This window comes from Mytilus edulis, chromosome 1, assembly GCF_963676685.1.
Source record: "Mytilus edulis chromosome 1, xbMytEdul2.2, whole genome shotgun sequence".
Taxonomy (NCBI): Eukaryota; Metazoa; Mollusca; class Bivalvia; order Mytilida; family Mytilidae; genus Mytilus; species Mytilus edulis.
Window position 1 is genome coordinate 94,340,775 of NC_092344.1, and position 23,749 is coordinate 94,364,523.

Here is a 23,749-nt window from a genome sequence, read left to right on the forward strand (position 1 = left end):
TGGAATGATTGCAAAATGAGACAACTCTCACACACACCATAATATGTTTAAGTAAACAACTATATAGGTCACCGTTCTAACTTCAACAATGAGCCCAAACCGCACAGTAAGTAAATGCACCGAAATGAATATTAGTACATCAGTATCATATGCAATGTATTATAAAGTATTGTAAAACAAAAAATAAATATTTCTTATGATTTATATGTCAGCTATTTATATAAATATTAAATAATTCTTTTTGTTTCGACCGAAAAAAAAATCCTCCAATAACTGAGAGTTGTAATTGATTTTTTGTTTTATTTTTTCTTTCACATTTACCATACAAATTAGGTTGGAAAATTAATCGGATTTAGTCCTATTTGTCCTGTAAAAACTGTTAAAAAATATGTCGATAATAGTAGGTTATATTTACACGTATCGATTTTAAACTGAATATTCATATAAAATCAAGAAACTTGTTAATACTAAAAAAAAACAAAATAGAGAGAATGATTTTATTTATCGTCTTGCCACCGTATGACGGTTGACCGCAAGTGGTAGAACCGAAAAAAAAGTTAAAATTAAGAATATAGATAAGTATCTGCTTAATCAAGTCAATAAATACAAAGAAACTGGCAATGACAGCCGATCCTGACTTGTAATAGACGACTGAACATCAGTATCCTCACTTGTAATAGGCGTAGTAAGTGTGTAGATATGAAGACAAGATCCCAGCTTAAGGGAATAAAACCAGCTAGTGAACAGGAGTTTGTTTTTCTAAATTTACATAGCATTGAATGCAGAGATTTTTTGGAATTGATACGAATCAATGCATCTGACTGTCACATTTTGCATGAAGCCATTCGTATCAATATGTTCTAACCAAGAGGAGAAAAAAAGAAAAGACATGTGTATGCACTTGAACATAATGTACCAACCTGATTACTAAGACATTTTCGATTCCGAAGCAGAACCGTTGCTGAATTTGCAGTTTTGTCCAAATATATACTCGTTAAAATCTAATGTCCTAAATAATAAGTATACATGTCATCCACGCATCGTTCTCAAATCACATTTAAATATCCATTATATATACATTCGATTCTTGTATTATACATTGAATTTCACCAGCAACAAGCCAGATTTCCATCTTATAAACGGACAAGTATTGATAAGTTAAAAATAGAAGTCTGTTATATTGATCTTTATAATTAATTTCCTATCAACATAATGGGAGCTCTCGCATCTGAAGGCCTTCTAACGATGTACAGATCGAACGAAATCGTTTTGTATTACAAAGGTAGATAAAATAGTAACGGGTAGATTGCTGTTCGATCTGTAATAACCAAGTTAAAAGTGGAAACAGTTGTGACCAGAATAGTTATCGTGACCTATTAACTTGGCCTGACATCATTCAGTAATTATAACAATAAAACCAAACGATTAATATATAAAACTAATTGTAAAATGTAAATAGATCTATAAATGGTTTCAAAGATGACATCATAGACTAAGCAAACTGACGAAAGAGGGTGATCAATAAAGAAAATATGTTGATTAAAAATTATATGGAAAAGAAATCTGGTGTTTCAAATTGAAAGTTAAGACCGATTTTATAAATACTCTTGGTACTTTTTCTAATGTGGACTCATAGGACTACAAACACAAGGTTCCTGGTTCGATCCCGGTACCGGAGAGAAAATTGCAGGGACTTATTTTTCGGCTCTCGCATGACACCGTTTGCGTGAATGATCTGTATGGTCTCGAGAAAATATCCCTCGGACGAGAACGATAAATGGCCGAGCCGTGTTAAGAGAGAGCAATATTTCTTGCACGTAAAAGACACCCTTGCAGAAAAGAGCAGGCTAATGCCGCTACAAGGCAGCACTCCCACCCGCAAAGTTGAAGGTGATTAATGTAAGTTGTAACCAGATGCTCTACATGACACAGATTTATACGACCGCAGAGGTTGAACCCTGAACAGTTGGGGCAAGTATGGACACAACATTCAAGCTGGTTTCAGCTCTAAATTTGGATTGTGATTAAATAGCTGACACAGCATAGGTTTCTGACACAGAATGAATGTGGTCTAATGAACTTAAAAAAAATTGTCTTTGAGCAATTCACTATGCTGTTGAATATTAATCCTCTTAAAAAATGTTTGAAGAAATTTTCTTTTTATTTATGAAATCTGAAATGAGAAAAATTGACCCCTCCCCTTTTCCAATTTTTTTTTCTCACATCCCCCTTTCCCTTATTCCAAAACTGATCCCAATTCAAATTCCTAATGGAGTTTGCAACAATAACTACTCATTTAAATACATCATAAAATATTAAAATGTAAAACTAGAGGCTCTCAAGAGCCTGTGTCGCTCACCTTGTTCTATGTGCATATTAAACAATAGAGACAGATAAATTCATGACAAAATTGTGTTTTGATGATGGTGATGTGTTTGTAGATCTAACTTTACTGAACATTCTTGTTGCTACAATTATATCTATCTATAATGAACTTGGCCCAGTAATCACAGTGGAAAATATTTTACAAAAATTTATAAAATTTGATAGAAAATGAATATACTCGGCAATAACTCCTAAAGGGGTCAATTGACAATTTTGGTCATGTTTGATTTATTTGTAGATCTTATTTTGTTGAACATTATTGCTGTTTACAGTTTATCTCTATCTATAATAATATTCAAGATAATAACCAAAAACTGCAAAATTTCCTTAAAATTACCAATTCTGGGGCAGCAACCCAACAAAGGTTTGTCTGTTTCTCTTAAAATTTCAGAGAAGATAGATCTTGACCTGATAAACAATTTAGCCCTTGTCAGATTTGCTCTTAATGCTTTGTTTTCAGAGCTATAAGCCAAAATTTACATTTTATCCCTATGTTCTATTTTTGGCCATGGCGGCCATCTTGGTTGGTTGGCAAGGTCACGCCGCACATTTTAAAACTAGATACCCCATTAATGATTGTGACTAAGTTTTGTTAAATTTGGCCAGGTAGTTTCAGAGAAGATTTTTTAAAAGAATACATAAATTTTAGAAAAATGGTTAAAAATTGACTATAAATGCAATAACTCCTAAGGGGGTCAACTGAAAATTTTGGTCATGTTGACTTATTTGAAGATCTTACTTTGCTGAACATTATTGCTGTTTATAAATTATCTCTATCTATAAAAATATTCAAGATAAAACCAAAAAACTGAAAAATTTCCTTAAAACTATTAATTCTGGGGCAGCAACCCAACAAAGGTTTGTCTGTTTCTCTTAAAATTTCAGAGAAGATAGATCTTGACCTGATAAACAATTTAGCCCTTGTCAGATTTGCTCTTAATGCTTTGGTTTCAGAGCTATAAGCCAAAATCTACATTTTACCCCTATGTTCTATTTTTAGCCGTGGTGGCCATCTTGTTTGGTTGGCAAGGTCACGCCACACATTTTTTAAACGAGGTACCCAATTAATGATTGTGGCTAAGTTTGGTTAAATTTGGCCTGGTAGTTTCAGAGGAGAAGATTTTTTAAAAGAATACATAAATTTTAGAAAAATGGTTAAAAATTGACTATAAAGGGCAATAATTCCTAAAGGGGTCAACTGACAATTTTGATCAAGTTGACTTATTTGTAGATCTTACTTTGCTGAGCATTATTGCTGTTTACAGTTTAAATCTGTTTATAATAATACAAGATAATAACCAAAAAACTGCAAAATTTCCTTAAAATTACCAATTCAGGGACAGCAACAACTTTTTTGGCCCTAATTCCTAACTGTTGGGACTTAAACTCCCAAAATCAATCCCAACCTTCCTTTTGTGGTCATAACCTTATGTTAAAATTTCATAGATTTCTTACATTACTAGAGTTTGTGCAAAAACCAAGAAAAAAGCTTATTTGGGCCCTTTTTGGTCTCTAATTCCTAAACTGTTGGGACCAACACACCCAAAATCAAACCCAACTTTCCTTTCATGGTCAAAAACCTTGTGTTTAAATTTCATTTTCTATTTACCTTTACTAAAGTTAGAGTGCGAAAACCAAAAGTCTTCGGATAACGACGACGACGCCAACGTGATACCAATATACGACCAAAAAAATTTCAATTTTTGCGGTCGTATAAAAACTTGTTTCACGATCCATTATAAATATATATGTTTAAACTAAAGAGACATCATATTTCGTCTTTTTTTTTTCTTTTTTTTTTTTTAATAATTTACTATTAAATATAAATTTGTCGAAATATGAATCAGGTGTAAATGGTGTACAGTAAAATTGTTAACATGTAAAAATATTTAATAATTGAAATACTTGGTCAATACAAAGACACATCTATCTATATATATGTGTCTCTGATCGATACCATTATCATTTTGTTTTAGGTGATCTGTGATGATCAACAGGCCAGCTTTCTACACGTATCTATAACCATAATTATCACTGGTGATTCAATAATCGATTGAAATATAATAACGTTATTATTTTCTGTTACCTTGATAACGTGCCTATGTAACAGAGGGAATATTAATTATTCGTATTATTGGGAATTAGGCCAGTTGTAATTTGAGACAACACGCTAGTTGTACTAAAAGGTCCTAGGGAACAATAATTATATATTAGGTTAACAACCTTACAAGTACATTAATGTACCAAACCAGTAATTGATATAGCTGAATAATGGACACTTCTGATCTTACAATTCGCCAAAACATCTGCAAATTTATATAAAATGGCGCTTAGGACACGGACCACCTTTTCCTTTTTCTATTTATTTCGGTCGTTATTTTTAATGGTAAATGTGATTCATCACTTTTACTTATTTTTCACAAATTTAAAGTCTTGTGCTATCCAATGTTATTGACAGTAACAATTTTATAAATGGATTATGAAATTTCCTGTTTACAAAATAAGATATATAACGGATACTATTTATTATCGGACAAATACAGCGATTTATTGTATTGTGCTAGTCTAAAAGTCAAATCAACAAATTTCTGCTCTTCCCCTGTTTAAGCAGTCTTGTCTGGTCGGCTCAAAGGCATATAATGGAACAGCGTATTCTTCTCTTAAACTTTGCATTGCTATACAATGATACATTACGCAAGGGAATTTCTACTAATTCATAATTTAAACATTCTTAAATAGAAAGGGATATAACCCACTCATTTGTATCGTCATGTTTCTCTTTTTTATATGGAACGATAACAGGGCCCAGTTTCACGAAGCTGTCTTAGGACTAAGACATGTCTTAGGATGGTCTTACGACATATCTTAGTCCTAAGTGGGTTTCACTAAGCGGTCATAAATTAGGACATCTCTTAAAGTTGGTCATAAAGTTAGGACAACGCGAGAGGTGTCTGATGATGGTCTTAGGATAGTTATACGTTTACTTATATAAATTACACTCATTTTTTATATTAATTTTGAAAAAAAATATCTTATTATTATCTAATTATGTATTCTCCTGTTTCTGCTTAAAACATATATACATTGATGGATTATCAGGATTTGTCAACAATGAAAATTCGATGTATTGATTTAAAAATTGCACGATTTTATCTCTTAACCTTTTATAACCAATAAAGTCGAAATTGAATTCAACTCACTTGTACCAAAACAATGTCATAATTTTATATTCTTTTTTCTTAATTTTGCATTGAAAATTTCATATTTATATTGATGTATTGTTTAAAGATAATTTATATATAAATTACTTTTATTTTTTTATATTTATTTTGCAAATTATTTCATTATATTAATCAATACGTTTAGAATAATTTATGGTAAGACATATTATACTACATTTACATGATTTTTTTCCGTAGATCATATTTATATTTGAAAATTTAAGGAACTTGCGACAGGTTTAGGATGTCTTAGCTAAGATCATCCTAAGACAGCTTCGAGACGAGGTCTGAGATATGTTCTAGGATAGTCATAAGAGGATCATAAGACATGTCCTAAGATATGTCTTATGACATGTCTTAGGATAGCTTCGTGAAACCGGCCCCAGTTTAATAAAATAAAGGATGCTGACCTCATTATTATTAGAATATGACAGTTATTATCCATTCGTTTGATGTGTTAGAGCTTTTGATTTTGCCATTTGATTAGATAGACTTTCCGTTTTGATTTTTCCTCACAGTTCAGTATTTTTGTGATTTTATTTTTTTCTCAACATCCAGTTGTGGTTGGTTAGGGGTCACCACTCGGAATTACTTTTTAATTTCATTAAAGTTTTCTTGTTCTGTAGAACATTTTCCACACTTTAATTTTTTATCAAAATAATCTATTTCAAATTATTCCCTTAAGTTTCATGGATGTGTGATAAAAACTGTTGGAGAAGTTGATTACAGAAAACTTGTACCAACTTTCATAAATTTCGCTGAAAAAACTAAGCTACCAAATCTGGACCAAAACGAGAAAAAAAATATCAAACAGTTCCGTAATAATAGGTACATAACTTCAACATATGTGCAATATTCCTGTGAGGATCCAGGGATCTGGGTTGAAAACTGTAGGAGTTGCATACCAAATTTGGTACCACTTGTCTTTCCGCCCAAAATACACTATTATCACCCGATTTGGGTTTTTTTGTTATATCTTTTGTTTCCTTTTTACGTATACATCAAATTGCCTGTTTATCTATATCACATTTATAAATATGATGAAATGTATTTTTTTTTAATATGTAATCATTCTGTCAGGAGACAGATGCATAAGAATATTCCGACTTCAAGCTGTAGTATACAAAAAAAATGTAGTCTGCAAGAAAAAAATTAATGAATGATTTGAAATCAATACAGGTCCATAATATATATTCATATCTGTAGTTTCTTACACTTTATTAAAAGGCTATATCTTATGTTAATTGCATAGCTGAAAAGGTTTCAATCAGTAACAGGTTATTCAAATGTTTTTGACATTCATGAAAACGACATGTGTTGTTGGAATAGAAGTACATCCGTGGATTTCTTAACTTTACAAAAACTAATAAGATTCCAAATGTGAAATCTAATTTAATTAAATAAATTTCGAAGTGGCTTGATATAGGCCTCAACAGTAAGCTCCAACCGCTCACTTCGCGAGAAAATAACTTACATTGTAATAGGAGGACGAGATACATGTATGTTAGGTACAGGTACAGGTAAAGGGGAGTTGGGACCCCGCTAACACTCATGTTTAACTCGCCACAATCTGTATGTATGTGCCTGTCCAGTCAGGGTCCTGTAATTCGGTGCATGTTGTCGTTTGTTGCTGTGTTACATATTTGTTTTTCGTTCATTTTTGTACATTTATTATTAGGCCGTTAGTTTTCTCGTTTAATTGATTTACATCTGTCATTTCGGACCTTTTATTGTTGAAGGCCGTACTGTGACCTATAGTTATTAATTTCTGTATCATTTGGTTTCTTGGGAAGAGTTGACAGTACATTATAAATAATACCACATCGCCTTTTTTATATCATTTACTCGTATACATTTCAACAAAGTTAATAATTATGTATTACGATAAAACATGTTTATACCGCCCACCAAAGGAAGCCTTCTCGAACAGAAATGCAGACAATCTTCAATGACACAGCTTAGAGTACTGTCATTTCATATAGTAAATAGTGTTATTCTAAACTTATTTATATTTCACGTTCTTGTATGTCCTATCCAAATGATCGAGACTAAAGGATAGTATTGAGATCACAGACACATGACTCTGAAAATGTTTTACGTATATACTTTCACATAATGTTATGTTCAAGTATATAAGTATTACTTTTCAGAGACATGTGTCTGAGGTTGAGATTTTCAAAACAAATGATTTAAACCCGCCACTGATCATGTGCTTAATTTTCCGTGGCCAGAAACCTTCTATGGGTCGTCTTATGTCAAATCGAAATGGTTATTGCTATTTCATTTGTATTTCGAGATATATATTTTTTAAGACTTTCAGCTTGATGGTATTATTTATTTCACATTGTAATATGACGTGCCGTTTTCGCTATTTAAACCAGATTCATGCAGAGATGTACATATTTATGGATGTTGCTGTTTATCCAAATATATCGTAGCCTCGTAGACACTCATAATGTTCAGTGCGCTTTATAAAATGTGAATTAAAAACAACTAAGAACTGTTTAAAGAACTATTGTATTAGTAAAAGGACGCGGTGTGTCAGTGTAAAATCACCCCGATGGCCAATTACTTTAACTATTTAGAATTTCGCACAGGATATGTTTATGACGTCTTAACATAAGATGTGTCTGAGATAGCTTCGAGACACAACTTAAGAGTGTCCTAAGTCGATCCTAATACCATCCTAAAATTGGTCTTATCTATGACTTAGGACGAATCTTAGAATACTTTCGAGAACACCACCCCTGCAGATAATAGTTGTGTACGATACTAAGAATTTGATGTACATTTTGTTAATCGATTGCACGATTATAGAACTGCGGGGGAGTTTGATTTCATGACGTAACAGTACAATACATAACAATAGTTTATTACACAAGAATCTCATGGATGACAAAACATATATATCAATCAGTTTCAGATAAAATAATTGTCTTTCTGTACGACAGCTGCGCTATTTATCTATATGATATTATGCGAGTGTATGTAATAATGTTAATTATCACAATATCCATTAATTTGGTGCGAATTAAGTACCCTTGGATGCACATTTACGTGTGTCCACCATTTTTCTTCAATAAAAATAATGTGATGTTCGTCAGTAAAAACTGATTAGATCCCAGATCCATCATTATAGAACTTAGCTATTTACACTTCACTCTGTTTATTCTCGTATTATTTATACAAAATCAATACGCATACATCAAATGAATGTATTGAAAGTAAGATATACATTAAATGTGTAAACACTACTACATTAACAGTTTGCGCGCAGCATGAAGGAAATATTCTTCAATGTTCACAGAACAAATAAATCTATAATTGAAAATATAACACTGCAAAGTATGCATTATTAAATACAGGGTCGGTTAAGGACAGTTCTCTCCCGGGAATTATATAGCCATTTCAATCTTGCACATACTCAACATGCTCAATCAGCTGGTTTGTACGTTATCATTCATAAACAGGATGGTTTCCGCTGTAACTGATGTCAATAATAAATGTCGATATGGAGCATTCATACATAGCGCCGGGTCATTAAATATGGACGATGTTACCGAGAAATATTTTTATTATGCAAAACATCAATATTAAAAATTTACATTGACTTACCGATGGAGCCAGCTGGAAAAATCACTCTCTTCTTAATAAACATCAGAAAAGCACCCGATTGTCTGAACGGTTCATGTTAGAATCTAGATATAATCCTAAGTCCTATAACCACATTTCATATAGATGGAATTCCCCAATAATAAAAATGAATGGTACACATTTTGTCGTTAAAATCACGGCAATTAAAAAAACAAACTAATTCACCATTGATTCTTTATATTTCATCGCCTTAATATTACATGTATGCATAAATCACCCTCACAGTCAAAGCGAGGCTTGTCGTCTGCCCGAATCTCTATCCAGGCGCGTGCAGCAGATAATCGATTTATCCAAGAAGAAATTTCACAGCATTTGACAATTCATGTCTAATTAATAATTAACATGTTGCTCGAGACCTGTAACACACATATAAAAATCTCAAAATTTATGGATACTTTCTAAAGAAATGAATTATTTATTCAAGATATGTTCCAGACATGTGCAGAGGATGCTGATCGATAGATGATGATAATGTGGAACATACCATATAACAATTGATGGAGAAAATTAATCATGATAATACCAATTGGAAGTCAAATGATTTCTATGTGAAATGATAATCAATGATGATCATACATTAACAATCCAGTAAAAAGAGCAACACCTGCCAGTTAATTCATTATATTATTATATTATTTAAATGATATAAATAATGTAGTGAATATAATATATTAATTTCTTTATTATATGCGTATTTTTAATGAGATCACTTCAAAATTAAGATCTTGTCGAAAATAACACTTTTTACCATAAATATAATTTTACCGGAAATGTTACTAAAATGTATGCATTGTCATATCCTTATTGTTAATCTATAATATCGACTCATATTTAATTAAAAAGGATCATTACATTGTTAACATAAACTTTTCTTAACTTATGGATCCATGAAAAATATCTAGATGGAGTACTAATTTAAGCTGTGCTCGGAGTCCCGCAGCATAAATAGACAGTAACAATTTTACATCCAATATGAGTGACAACTTTAACATCGAGGTATAAAATAACCGGCAAATATTCCCAAACTGAAGGAAAAGCAATATAAAATAACTGGACTCAATACGTTGTTCATTCGTATTTGATTTGATTTATTCATTTATCATATATTTAAGCATATATATTGTATATATTTATGTTATAGAAGAGGGACGAAAGATACCAGAGAGGGAGAGTCAAACTCATAGATCGAAAATAAACTGACAACGCTATGGCTATCAAAGAAAAAGACAAACAGACAAATACTAGTACAAAAGATACAACATAGAAAACTTAAGACTAAGCAACACGAACCCCACAAAAACACTGGGGGTGATTTCATGTGCTCCGAGAGGCTAAGCAGGTCCTGCTTCACATTTGGCACCTGTCGTGTTGCCCGTGTTAATACAACCCCGGTATAAGTTAGTAGCAAAAACAAACACATATAGTGAATAAGTTAATATGACTGTTTTAGGCTAAAAAAAGTTTTGGCGGGAACAGAAGTCAAATGAATTAAAATTGATATGTCTGGCTTCGTAGAACAAAGTTTTTAAAGCCACAGCTTTCATGAAGTTTTTGAAGTCTCTCACATCTAATCTCAGTGTTTCAAAAGGGGCGTTTTATATGAAAAGTCGTAAAATTATATGTCCTAAAAAAACATGTAGTACTTATCTACACTAATTTTCTTCTAAAAAATCATTTAAATATTGCCGAAAATAACACATATTACTATAAATGTAATTTTACCGGAAATGTTATAAAAATGTATCATAAATATGCATTGTACTATCATTTAACGCAAATCTAGTATCGCCTCCCACAACCAAAAATGTTATTCAAAAGGATCGTATTTTAAGATCATTTCACTAGTTATTTCCAATTCATCACAACTTGTTTGGCACATATTCAAGATATCGCAACACTGACAAAAATTGAAAAAAAAAACAAATCAAGACAGTCATCAATATACATCGGAAAAAGTTATTTTGGCCCAACATATACTTCTTATTCTAACTCACCCAATTCAGCTCAAATCCTGGTAGTAAAGGTGTACATCTGACAATCAACTTGCCCGTAATCCCGAATGCAAAGATTGGTACAGTAGTGTGTATGATTTTGAATCATAAATTATTCTCAGGTATAGCGGTGATATATACCTTTAAAGTATCATTAAGCTGAGAAAGATAACAATTTCTAGAAAGAGTCACTGAAAATGCACTTTTTCAAAAACAAAATATTAAGGAACAATTTTTTTATTTAAATAGGTGCTCATTTTCATTGATAAAAATGTATTTAAATAATTATGCGTTCCTCAAACAGCTATTTTAATCGCTTCTGTTGAAATAATTCAGATTTTTCCTTTCAGTTAACCGATATTAACCTCAGAATGCATGTCTAACAGTCAACCGAATTTAACCTCAGAAAGCATGGCTAACAGGTATCCGATAACAATCTCAGAATGCATGGCTAACATCTTATTAATATCAGCCTCAGGAAGCATGGCTAACGGTAAACTTAGATTAATCTCAGAATGCAGGACTAAAGTTTATATTGAACTGAGAATGCATGGTTTATAGTTAACCAATATTAACCTAAGAAAGTATGGTATACAGTTTACCGATGTTAACTTAGAATGCATGGCTAACAGTTAACCGGTATTTACCTCAGAATGCATACTTAACAGTTAACCGATATAAACGTCGGAATGCATGGCTTACAGTTGACCGATATCAACCTCAGAATACATGACTAACAGTTAACCAATATCAATTTCAAAGTGTACAATTAATAGTTGACCGACATGAAAATCAAAATGCATGGCTTACAGTTAACTGATATAAATCTCAGAATACATGGCAAACAGTACACAGATATTGACCTCAGATTGCAGTAAACTGATATCAACCTTAGAATGACAGTCTAACAGTTGACCGATACCAACCTCAAAATGCATTTCTAAAGTGAACCGAAATCAACCTCAGAATGACCATCTAACAGTTGACAGAAACCAACCTCAGAATGCATGTCTAACATTAAACAGGTACATTTGTATCAATCTCAGAATGCATGGATAACAGTCAACCGATATTTACCTCATAATGCATTGCTAACAGTTAACTAATATTAATCTGTTAATGTATAGGTAACAGCTAATCGATAGTCGCTTCAGGAAGCATGGCTAACAGTTGATCGATATTAAACTCAGAATGATGGCTTACATCAAACCGGTATTTACCTCAGATGGCATGGCTTACAGTTAACCGATATCAACCTCGGATTGCATGACTAACAGTAAACCAATATCAACCTCAGAAATAATAGCTAACAGTTATCCGGTATATACACATCAGAAAGCATGGCTAACAGTTTACTAATATCACTTTCAGAGTGCATTGTTAAGAGGTAACTGACATTACCTTCAGAGTGCATGACTAACAGTAAACCGATATTAACCGCAGAATGCATGGCTATAACAGTTAACCGATATTAACCGCAGAATGCATGGCTATAACAGTTAACCGATATAAATACCGAAATGCAAGGCTTACAGTTGACCAATATCAACCATAGAACTAATGGCTAACAATAAACCGATATATACCTCAGATTGCATGGCTAACAGTTAACTAACATCAATTCTACAGTGCATAGTTTACAGTTAATCGACATGAACATCAGAATGCATGGCTAACAGTTAACAGATATAAACCTCAGAATACATGGCAAACAGTACACAGATATTGACCTCAGATTGCATAGCTTACAGTTAAATGATATTAGCATCAGAATGCATGGCTAACAATAAACTGATATCAAACTCAAAATGCCCGTCTTACAGTTGACCGAAACCAATCCAAAATGCATGGATAACAGTCAACTGATATTTACTTCAAAATGCATGGCCAACAGTATCCTGATATTTAATCTCAGAATGCATGTCTAACAGTTAACCGCTATTTATCTTGAAATGCATGGTTAGCAGTTAACTTATAGTTACCATAAAATGCATGGAAAACAGATGACTGATATTAAACTCGGAATGCATGGCTAACAATCAACCGATATTAACATCAGAATGCATGGTTAACAGATAACAGATTGAGATCAGGACGCATGGCTAACAGTAAACCGATATCAGTTTACAGTTAACCGATATGTACATCAGAATTCATGGCTAAAAGTTAATCATTGTCAATCTCAGAATGCATGACCAACAATTAATCGACATTAGCATCAGAATTCATGGCTAAAAGTAAAACGATATAAATCTGAGAATGAATGACTAACAGTAAACCGATATTATTATAACCTCATATTGTATAGCTAACAGTTACCATATATTACCATCATATTGCATGGTTAACAATAAATTAACATCAGAATGCATTGTTGACAGGGAACCAATACCAACCCCAGTATGCATGTCTAACAGTCATCCGATATCAACCTCAAAATGCATGTTGAACAGTTAAACAACATCAACTTCAGAATGCATGGCTAACAGTTAACCAATATTTACGTCTTAATGCATGCTAACAGTTAACCGATATTTATCTTAGAATGCATGAATAACAGTTAATCGATATGTATCTCAAATTAAATATCTAACAGTGAACCGATATTTATCTCATAATGCATGGTTAGCATTTAGCCAATAATAACCTTAGAATGCATGGTTTGCAGTTTAATGATATTAACCTCAGAATGCATGTCTAACAGGTAACCTAGATTTTCTCAGAATGCATGGCTAACAGTTTACCGATATTATTTCAGAATGCATGACTAGCAGTTAACCGAATTTACCTTAGAATGCATGGCTAACAGTTAAATGTTAAAAACATCAGACTGCATTGCTAATAGTCAACTGTTATAAACATCAGACTACATGGCTAACAGTTAACTGTTATAAACATCAGAATGTATGGCTAACAGTTAACTGTTATAAACATCAGAATGCATGGCTAACAATTAACTGTTACAAACATCAGAATGTATGGCTAACAGTTAACTGTTATAAACATCAGAATGCATGGCTAACAGTTATCTGTTATAAACATCAGAATGCATGGCTAACAGTCAACCGATATTCATCCTATCTATCAGGGCACTATAACCAGGAGTTCGTTTATCATGGAAGAAGCGTAGAAGGAAGGAGTCTCTCAAATAGTATTTAGACAAAGCTTTATTTTTTTTTGCATTTAATGATAGCCTTAGCAAATGAGTAATTCTTTATAGAAAATTATGTTAATTATTTTGTTACCACGGGTTGCAGACAATTATATATATAGTTTTTTTCTTGAATGTATAACTGTTATTCAAGCATGGGGATTAACATGATCATTAAAAAACTTTCTCTGAAGCACATGTTGACTCAACCACCTCTGAAGCACATGTTGACTAAACCATCTCTGAAACACATGTTGACGTTAGCTATCTCTGGAGCACATGTTGACGTAAGCCATCTCTGGGGCACATGTTGACTCAACCATCTCTGAGGAACATGTTGACTCAACCATCTCTGAAGCACATGTTGACTCAACCATCTCTGAAGCACATGTTGACTCAACCATCTCTGGGGCACATGTTGACTCAACCATCTCTGAAGCACTTGTTGTCTCAACCATCTCTGAAGCACTTGTTGTCTCAACCATCTCTGAAGCACATGTTGACTCAATCATCTCTGTGGCACATGTTGACTTAACCATCTCTGTAGCACATGTTGACTCAACCATCTCTGAAGTAGATGTTGACTAAACCATCTCTGAAGCACATGTTCGCTCAACCATCTTTGGAGCACATGTTGACTCAATAATCTCTGGAGCACATGTTGACTCAACCATCTCTGGAGCACATGTTAACTCAACCATCTCTGGAGCACATGTTGACTCAATTATCTCTGGAGCACATGTTGACTCGACCATCTCTGAGGCACATGTTGACTCAACCATCTCTGGAACACATGTTGACTCAACCATCTCTGAAGCACAGGTTGACTCAATTATCTGTGAAGCACATGTTGACTCAACCATTTCTGAAGCACAGGTTGACATAACCATCTCTGAAGCACATGTTGACTCAATAATCTCTGGAGCACATGTTGAATCAAACATCTCTAGACCACATGTTGACTCAACCATTTCTGAAGCACATGTTGACGTAGGTCATTTCTGAAGCACATGTTGACTCAACCATCTCTGGAGCACATGATTACTCGACCATCTCTGAAGCATATGTTAACTCAATCATTACTGAGACACATGTTGACTCAATTATCTCTGGAGCACATGTTGACTCAACCATCTCTGAAGCACAAGTTGACTCGACCATCTCTGAAGCACATGTTAACTCGACCATCTCTGAAGCACATGTTGACTCAACCATCACATGTTGACGTAGGTTATTTCTGAAGCACATAATGACTCTACCATCTCTTGAGCACATGTTGACTCAACCATCTCCGGAGCACATGTTGACTCAACCATTTCTGAGGCACATGTTGCCGTAAATCATTTATGAAGCACATGTTGACGTAAGCCATCTTCTTAGAAGCACACGTTTTTTAGTAGGTCATCAGAGAAACACATGTGGTAAGCCATCTCTGAAGCACATGTTGACTCAACCAACTCTTGAGCACATGTTGATTCAACCATTTCTGGAGCACATATTGACACAACCATATCTGGAGCACATGTTGACTCGACCATCTTTGAAGCACATGTTGACTCAACCATCTCTGAAGCACAGGTTGACTCAACCATCTCTGAAGCACATGTTGACTCAACCATTTTTGAAGCACGGGTTGACTCAACCATCTCTGGAGCGCATGTTAACTCAAACATCTCTGGGGCACATGTTGACTCAACCATGTCTGCTGCACATCTTGACTTAACCATTTCTAAAGAACATGTTGACGTTAGTCATTTCTGAAGCACATATTGACTCAACCATCTCTGGAGCACATGTTGACTCGACCATCTCTGAGGCACATGTTGACTCAACCATCTCTGAGGCACATGTTGACTCAACCATCTCTGGAACACGTGTTGACTCAACCATCTCTGAGGCACTTATTGCCGTAAATCATTTATGAAGCACATGTTGACGTAAGCCATCTTCTTAGAAGCACACGTTTTAAGTAGGTCATCACAGAAACACATGTGGTAAGCCATCTCTGAAGAACATGTTGACTCAATTATTTCCTGAGCACATGTTGACTCAACTATCTCTGAGGTACATGTTTACTCGACCATCTCTGGAGCACATGTTGTCTCAACCATCTCTAAGGCACATGTTGACTCAACCATTTCTGAGGCACATGTTGACTCAAACATCTCTGAAGAACATGTTGACTCAATCATCTCTTGAGCACATGTTGACTCAACCATCTCTGAAGCACATGTTGACTCAACCATTTCTGAAGCACGGTTTGACTCAACCATCTCTGAAGCACATGTTGACTCAACCATTTCTGAAGCACATGTTGACTCAACCATCTCTGGAGCACAAGTTGACTCAACCATCTCTGGAGCAAATGTTGACTCAACCATATCTGGAGCACATGTTGACTCGACCATCTTTGAAGCACATGTTGACTCAACCATCTCTGAAGCACAGGTTGACTCAACCATCTCTGAAGCACATGTTGACTCAACCATTTCTGAAGCACGAGTTGACTCAACCATCTCTGAAGCACATGTTGACTCAACCAACTCTTGAGCACATGTTGATTCAACCATCTCTGGAGCACATGTTGACTCAACCATTTCTAAAGCACATGTTGACGTAAGTCATTTCTGAAGCACATATTGACTCAACCATCTCTGAAGCACATGTTGACTCAACCATCTCTGAAGGACATGTTGACTCAATCATCTCTTGAGCACATGTTGACTCAACCATCTCTGGAGCACATGTTGACTCAACCATCTCTGGAGCGCATGTTAACTGAAACATCTCTGGGGCACATGTTGACTCAACCATGTCTGGTGCACATCTTGACTTAACCATTTCTAAAGCACATGTTGACGTAAATCATTTCAGAAGCACATATTGACTCAACCATCTCTGGAGCACATGTTAACTCAACCATCTCTGGAGCACATGTTGACTCAACCATTTCTAAAGCACATGTTGACGTAAGTCATTTCTGAAGCACATATTGACTCAACCATCTCTGGAGCACATGTTGACTCAACCATCTCTGGAGCACATGTTGACTCAACCATCTCTTGAGCACATGTTGACTTAACCATCTCTGGAGCACATGTTGACTCGACCATCTCTGAGGCACATGTTGACTCAACCATCTCTGAGGCACATGTTGACTCAACCATCTCTGAGGCACATGTTGACTCAACCATCTCTGGAACACGTGTTGACTCAACCATCTCTGAGGCACATGTTGCCGTAAATTATTTATGAAGCACATGTTGACGTAAGCCATCTTCTTAGAAGCACACGTTTAAGTAGGTCATCACAGAAACACATGTGGTAAGCCATCTCTGAAGCACATGTTGACTCAACCATCTCTTGAGCACATGTTGATTCAACCATCTCTGAGGTACATGTTTACTCGACCATCTCTGGAGCACATGTTGACTCAACCATCTCTGAGGCACATGTTGACCCAACCATCTCTGAGGCACATGTTGACTCAACCATCTCTGACGCACATGTTGACTCAACCATCTCTGAAGAACATGTTGACTCAATCATTTCTTGAGCACATGTTGACTCAACCATCTCTGGAGCACATGTTGACTCAACCATCTCTGGAGCGCATGTTAACTCAAACATCTCTGGAGCACATGTTGACTCAACCATGTCTGGAGCACATGTTGACGTTAGTCATTTCTGAAGCATATATTTACTCAACCATCTCTGGAGCACATGTTAACTCAACCATTTCTGAAGCACATGTTGACGTTAGTCATTTCTGAAGCATATATTTACTCAACCATCTCTGGAGCACATGTTGACTCAACCATCTCTGGAGCACATGTTGACTCAACCATCTCTGGAGCTCATGTTGACTCGACCATCTTTGAGGCACATGTTTACTCAACCATCTCTGAGGCACATGTTGACTCAACCATCTCTGAGGCACATGTTGACTCAACCATCTCTGGAACACGTGTTGACTCAACCATCTCTGAGGCACATGTTGCCGTAAATCATTTATGAAGCACATGTTGACGTAAGCCTTCTTCTTAGAACCCCCCGGTTTAAGTAGGTCATCACAGAAACACATGTGGTAAGCCATCTCTGAAGCATATGTTGACTCAACCATCTCTGAGGTGCATGTTAACTCGACCATCTCTGGAGCACATATTGACTCAACCATCTCTAGGTGGACTTAAAGTAAAATATAAAAGGATTAAAACTAACATGGATAAGACAAACACATTTGTTTTTGTTTCATCTCGACCTCTTGTAAGTGTTCCACGTCTAATCTTTCAGTGCTTTCAACTACTATCAAAGAACTTATCATAAATTTTTGTTATAAATTATATATATAATTTTTGTATTAACCATTTCTTGTTTTAATGTTATCTTTACTATAAATTGAATATCAAGCACTGAATAGGGTGACACGTTGTCGCTACACTCCTTTAAATATACACATGTCATAATTACATTGGCCGGGAGAGATCCGTTTGCGCCAAAAATGCGTCGTATTGCGCCACAACTTTTTTTCTTCAATGCTACGTTTGCGCCACATGTTTTAAAATTTCATGGTATCATTTGCGCCAAAAACGAAACATACGATTGCGCCAATTAGAAGAAAAATTACTTCCCTACTCCTTTATTCGGACTTGGAACAGGCAGTTTACACTGCAAATGTTTCCTTTTCTGAAAAATATATTCTTCGTACTGCTGCCGCATGGGTACTTCCCAATTTAATGTATGTAGTAGCTTGTAACTTCACTTTATTGTCCAAAAGCACAAACATTGAAGGTTGAAATGCATAAAACAGTTCATAATAATTCTTATAATAATAGAGCCCATACGCATGGTGGGAACAAAGCACTGTGTCATCAAAATATGTGGCTAAAACATAAGCAGCAAAAGCTTCTATTTTCTTCTCCATTATCTTTATATATATTTATCAAATATTCAGCAAAGCAATAAGTTTTATTCTCTCTCTGTATATTGACTGTCTAGTGCATTTAAAGTCATTTCTCTCCAGATGCTCATCTTCATGGTGACATATCTCCGAACATATGATACTTTTTAAGCCAAAAATAAGAATAAATATATATCAATCATTATTATTTATGATAGATATGTGTTCAGGTAAATTGGCGCAAATGAGTTTCGAATATTGGCACAATTGATACATTTTGAAAACAAAATTTGGCGCAAATGATACCCCTGAAAAACAGCAATTGGCGCAAAGGGACTGCTGCCCATTGGCCTGAGGGTAACTTGATAATTAGAGTATCAAAGGATTTAATTAAGACAATCAAAGGCAGGTATCCCTATGTTTTATTACTTTGTTGGTTTTATGATTAAAACGACGTTTTTTGTTAGCTTGATTTGAAGAAAAATACTTTTCCACCCTATCATATATAAGATTTTTTTTTAGAAAATAACACTTGCTGAATCTTAGGATATTGCAAACTTTATTTCCACATCTGTACCTAGTGCTCAAATGTATAGCTCAGTATAAGAATAATGGATTATGGTGCACACAAGTTATGGACATCTTTAATAAACTTGGTTTAAGCGTCAATAAAATACTTCCATGGTTTAAGTAACCTCTATGAAACAAAACAAACAGTGGACATGCAAGAAGCTAAAGAAAAACTTTTATGTTAATACTGAAAGTGAATGGAAATACAAATCTGCTTTATCACCGAAACTACGAACATTTGTGACCTTCAAAGAAAATTACGAACTAGAGCAGTATATCACATCAAATCTGTCTAGACAAGAACGATTGGCTCTTTCCCAATTAAGATGTGGGATTCTTCATATACGCATTGAGACTGGAAGGGTCCGTAACGAAGCGCTACCAGACCGAATATGTATACTGTGTGAAAAGCAAGAGGTCGAAGATGAAACACATTTTATGTTAAACTGTCCATGCTATGACAAACTTAGACAAAGGTTGCCGCATTAGACAATTTTAGTGACAATTGCGTAAAACTTATTCATTTATTGAAATACTATCAAATTCAAACTGCAAAATTTGTAAATTCAGCTTTCATATATAGAAGAAACAAAACTTTACGTCTAATTCTGTATTTTTATTTTGTAAACTTTTACGTTTTGGGATATGATATAATATTGCTAAAGTGACATATAGGTCCAATGGGCCGGGTGTAAATATCAAATTGCTATGTATATAATTGTATAAATGTATGTTGTGATACACATGTCACTATAACAAATAATTACTTACTTACATAACTAAAGCTTCAAAGTTGCACCAATAAAAGATCACTCACAGGATATTACGGACAAATGAATGTCTACAAAATTAAGTTATAATGTAGAAAGCTATAAATGTAATTTCTGTATGGACTCAATGAAACCAAAGAACACATATTCTAGACTTGACGCCCGAAAATATTTGACGTATGGGAAGAATTGAGTAAACGGATGTATATAAAAGTGCAAACTGAACTACTATTCAACGTAGAAATAGTTTTACTTTCGGTTTTAGAAACCACCGAAAAACACTACGCAAGAAATCTCTAAGAACTTAATATGACACATTCAGACCAAAATTGTAAAATTTAATGGACAAGAAAAATTGTACATATCTTAAAGAAAAAAATTGCATTGAAAAACATCATATTTTATAAGTAAATATAAAAAGCATAGCAAGTAAGCGTACTCCTGCTAGAATCCCTGGTTCCAACTAAATATATCAATTAAAACAAATAAACTGTTAAGTAAATTAAATTTAGGTATCTTCCAGACAGCCTGTATTTTCTAACATTATTATTTATTTATAAGTTTGTCAAGTGATTTAAAGAACACATATTTGGTTTTGTCTAGGGTTGATTTTGCAGATCAGTGTAACAATGGACTAATTACCTAATATTTGACAGATATAATATTCACCGAATGTACATGTACACGTATTTGGAAGATAAAACAGAAATCCAGAGTTCACTTATTGCATGAAATAATTTAACTAAATCTTTATTAGATTTCAGAAAATATACTAATGTCTAAAAATATCTGGATATAACTTACGCATACGTTTAAGCTTATTGCCGAGTACATTCAATAAAATTGAAAATGGATATGGGGAATGTGTCAAAGAGACAACAACCCGACCACTTAGCAGACAACAGCCGAAGGCCACCAATGGGTCTTCAATACAGCGAGAAACTCCAGCACCCGGAGGATTCCTTCAGCTGCCCCTAAACAATTATGTATACTAGTTCAGTGATAATAGAGCTTTCTTACAAACCGTATGCTTGACGAATCATACGTAAGACTCGTTTTAGGGATCCTTTATTTTGACATATTTAAATAATAGTCGTGGAACTTCGGACAATTATCGTGCATGCAACGACACTTATTAAATTGGATTTTTCTTGAGATATATTTAGGATTTCGAGACGTACGATAGGTTAGAATGATTATTTATACCACCATGTCGGAGGAGATAACACTACAAAATATTCTAAATATACTGTAGTCAGACGAAAAATATGCCCCTAAACGACTAAAAACCGGCCCCTCCCCCACTCTTCAATATTACAATGTTGCACTGTTTAACCTAAGAAAATGTCTAAGCAAATACATTGTCTTCTTCCCTAACAGAAACACAAATACTTCCTTGATTCAAAATTTGCAACGCTCAAAATAATAAAATGAAAATGAAATAAAAAAAAGACGATCTTCATACTCTACCATATGCTGCTGCTCGTTTCATAACTTTTGAATCATCGCCTCTCCCCCTGGTAATATTCATTGCCCCCTATCCTACATGTGTATATATGATACACCGGAGCAATGGAACGGTTATTTTAGCGTATAACTGCGTTTTGCCTATAGTCCTGAACATTCATGAAATATTAGCCACTGGACGATAAGTGACAATTTCGCGTCTATCTTCCAAACATCCACAATTTATATGGTGCACAATTGTAGATTTATTTTCTTTATATACAAAGTCTTTTTTTCTAGATTTATTCAACATTATATTTTAAAAACATTGTAGCATCATTTTTAGCTAATCTCGATATTCCATTTTAACAATTTGCTGAAAGTGTACTGTAACAAATAAAAATAAATGTGAATCTTGTCGTTAAATTTAGACTAACGTACTCCAATAATGTCATTGAAATGTTAATCGTTAAACTCGTGCTTAAAAAAACTCCCGCGGAAATGTGTGTACTCGTGGTTTACGTAAGTAACGTATCGGACGTAAGTGTATTTGACACTATCTTTCTCTGTATGATTATATTAAAATCGTGTACTATTTTCGATATTATTATTTTTTTAAATAAATTTGATTTAGAAAAGAATGCTGTTTTACTGGATAAAACAAATACTCTTTTAACTGTTATTGTTACGTTCGTTCGTACCTTTCGTCTATTTGTAAGAAAGCTCTAATGGACGTCATACTAAACTACTTGAAATGTCTAATTTCACTTTAATATTGCATCGAATGTACCATATATTGTCAGAAAAAAATCACCGTATCGGGTATAAGAGGAAGAAATTGCATTATAAATAGAATGTTATTATCAAACTGTTAAAAGTAATAATTTATTTGAGTAAATACGTAAATCTGTATGAGTATAGTAATCAATGAGGCAGGTGTTAGTTCAGTCCGTGATTGCTCTGACGTCTGGCGGTCTTTTTTAAGACATGCTGTGACCGTGGGACGAATAAGTGTAGTCAGCACTTCTGTGTTGGCTTGAGTTATCATTGATAAAATTATATTCATAATTATAAATTAACTGTTAACAAAACTTGGAATTTTTGAAAAACTAAGGCTTTTCTACCTCAGGAAAAGACAATACAAAAATTAAGTTTATTCAACAACAAAAATACGAAAATTATTAAGTAAGTAAGTAAGTAAAACTTTATTTGGATTCGGCATATTGACAAACAATACAAACATAAGCTCTAATGAGCTTTTCACCGAATATAAAAAAACATATGCAATAACAAATAAAACAAAGCATGCAGCATGCAATAAATAATAAGAAGCAGCACCAAAAATTAACTCTTAGCAAATAGATAATACATGTATCTTGCAAAATACCAAAACATATATATGAAGCACTAAAAATTTTAAAAAAATTCTGTTTAAAAATTAATTTTTATTTTTAAATAATTTATGAATTATAAAGTAAAAAATTTCAAATCTTTCAAATTTTAAAAGGTAAAACAAAATTTCAGTTGCAACGCAGGCTGTTAATGCAACATAAAAAAATAATTATTTATAAGAACATAGTTGTAGAAATTTATGACAAATATTCCAACGTTACGGTCAACCAAATGATATATGAAACGTCGCACGCTACTGGTGTTACTTT

At 34.0% G+C, this 23,749-nt stretch overlaps 2 protein-coding genes across 6 annotated transcripts in view; both read right to left on the reverse strand.

The window, feature by feature from the left end:
- LOC139495520 (regulator of G-protein signaling 17-like) overlaps positions 1-9,599 on the reverse strand; it is a 46,902-nt gene extending 37,303 nt beyond the window's left edge. Inside the window, exon 1 of one of the 5 annotated variants that reach the window (XM_071283780.1) lies at positions 9,222-9,599. The gene's annotated coding sequence lies outside the window, so the exon portion shown is untranslated. Of the gene's footprint in view, positions 1-920; positions 1,046-9,221 lie in introns of those variants that run through there. The other 4 variants (XM_071283802.1, XM_071283791.1, XM_071283810.1 and 1 more) reach the window with 4 other exon arrangements.
- Positions 9,600-14,986: 5,387 nt separating this feature from the next.
- On the reverse strand, positions 14,987-15,373 carry LOC139491579 (keratin-associated protein 4-1-like). The gene has a single exon (XM_071279372.1). It carries the CDS (start codon positions 15,371-15,373, stop codon positions 14,987-14,989), a length of 387 nt encoding a protein of 128 aa, XP_071135473.1.
- Positions 15,374-23,749: the final 8,376 nt, after the last annotated feature.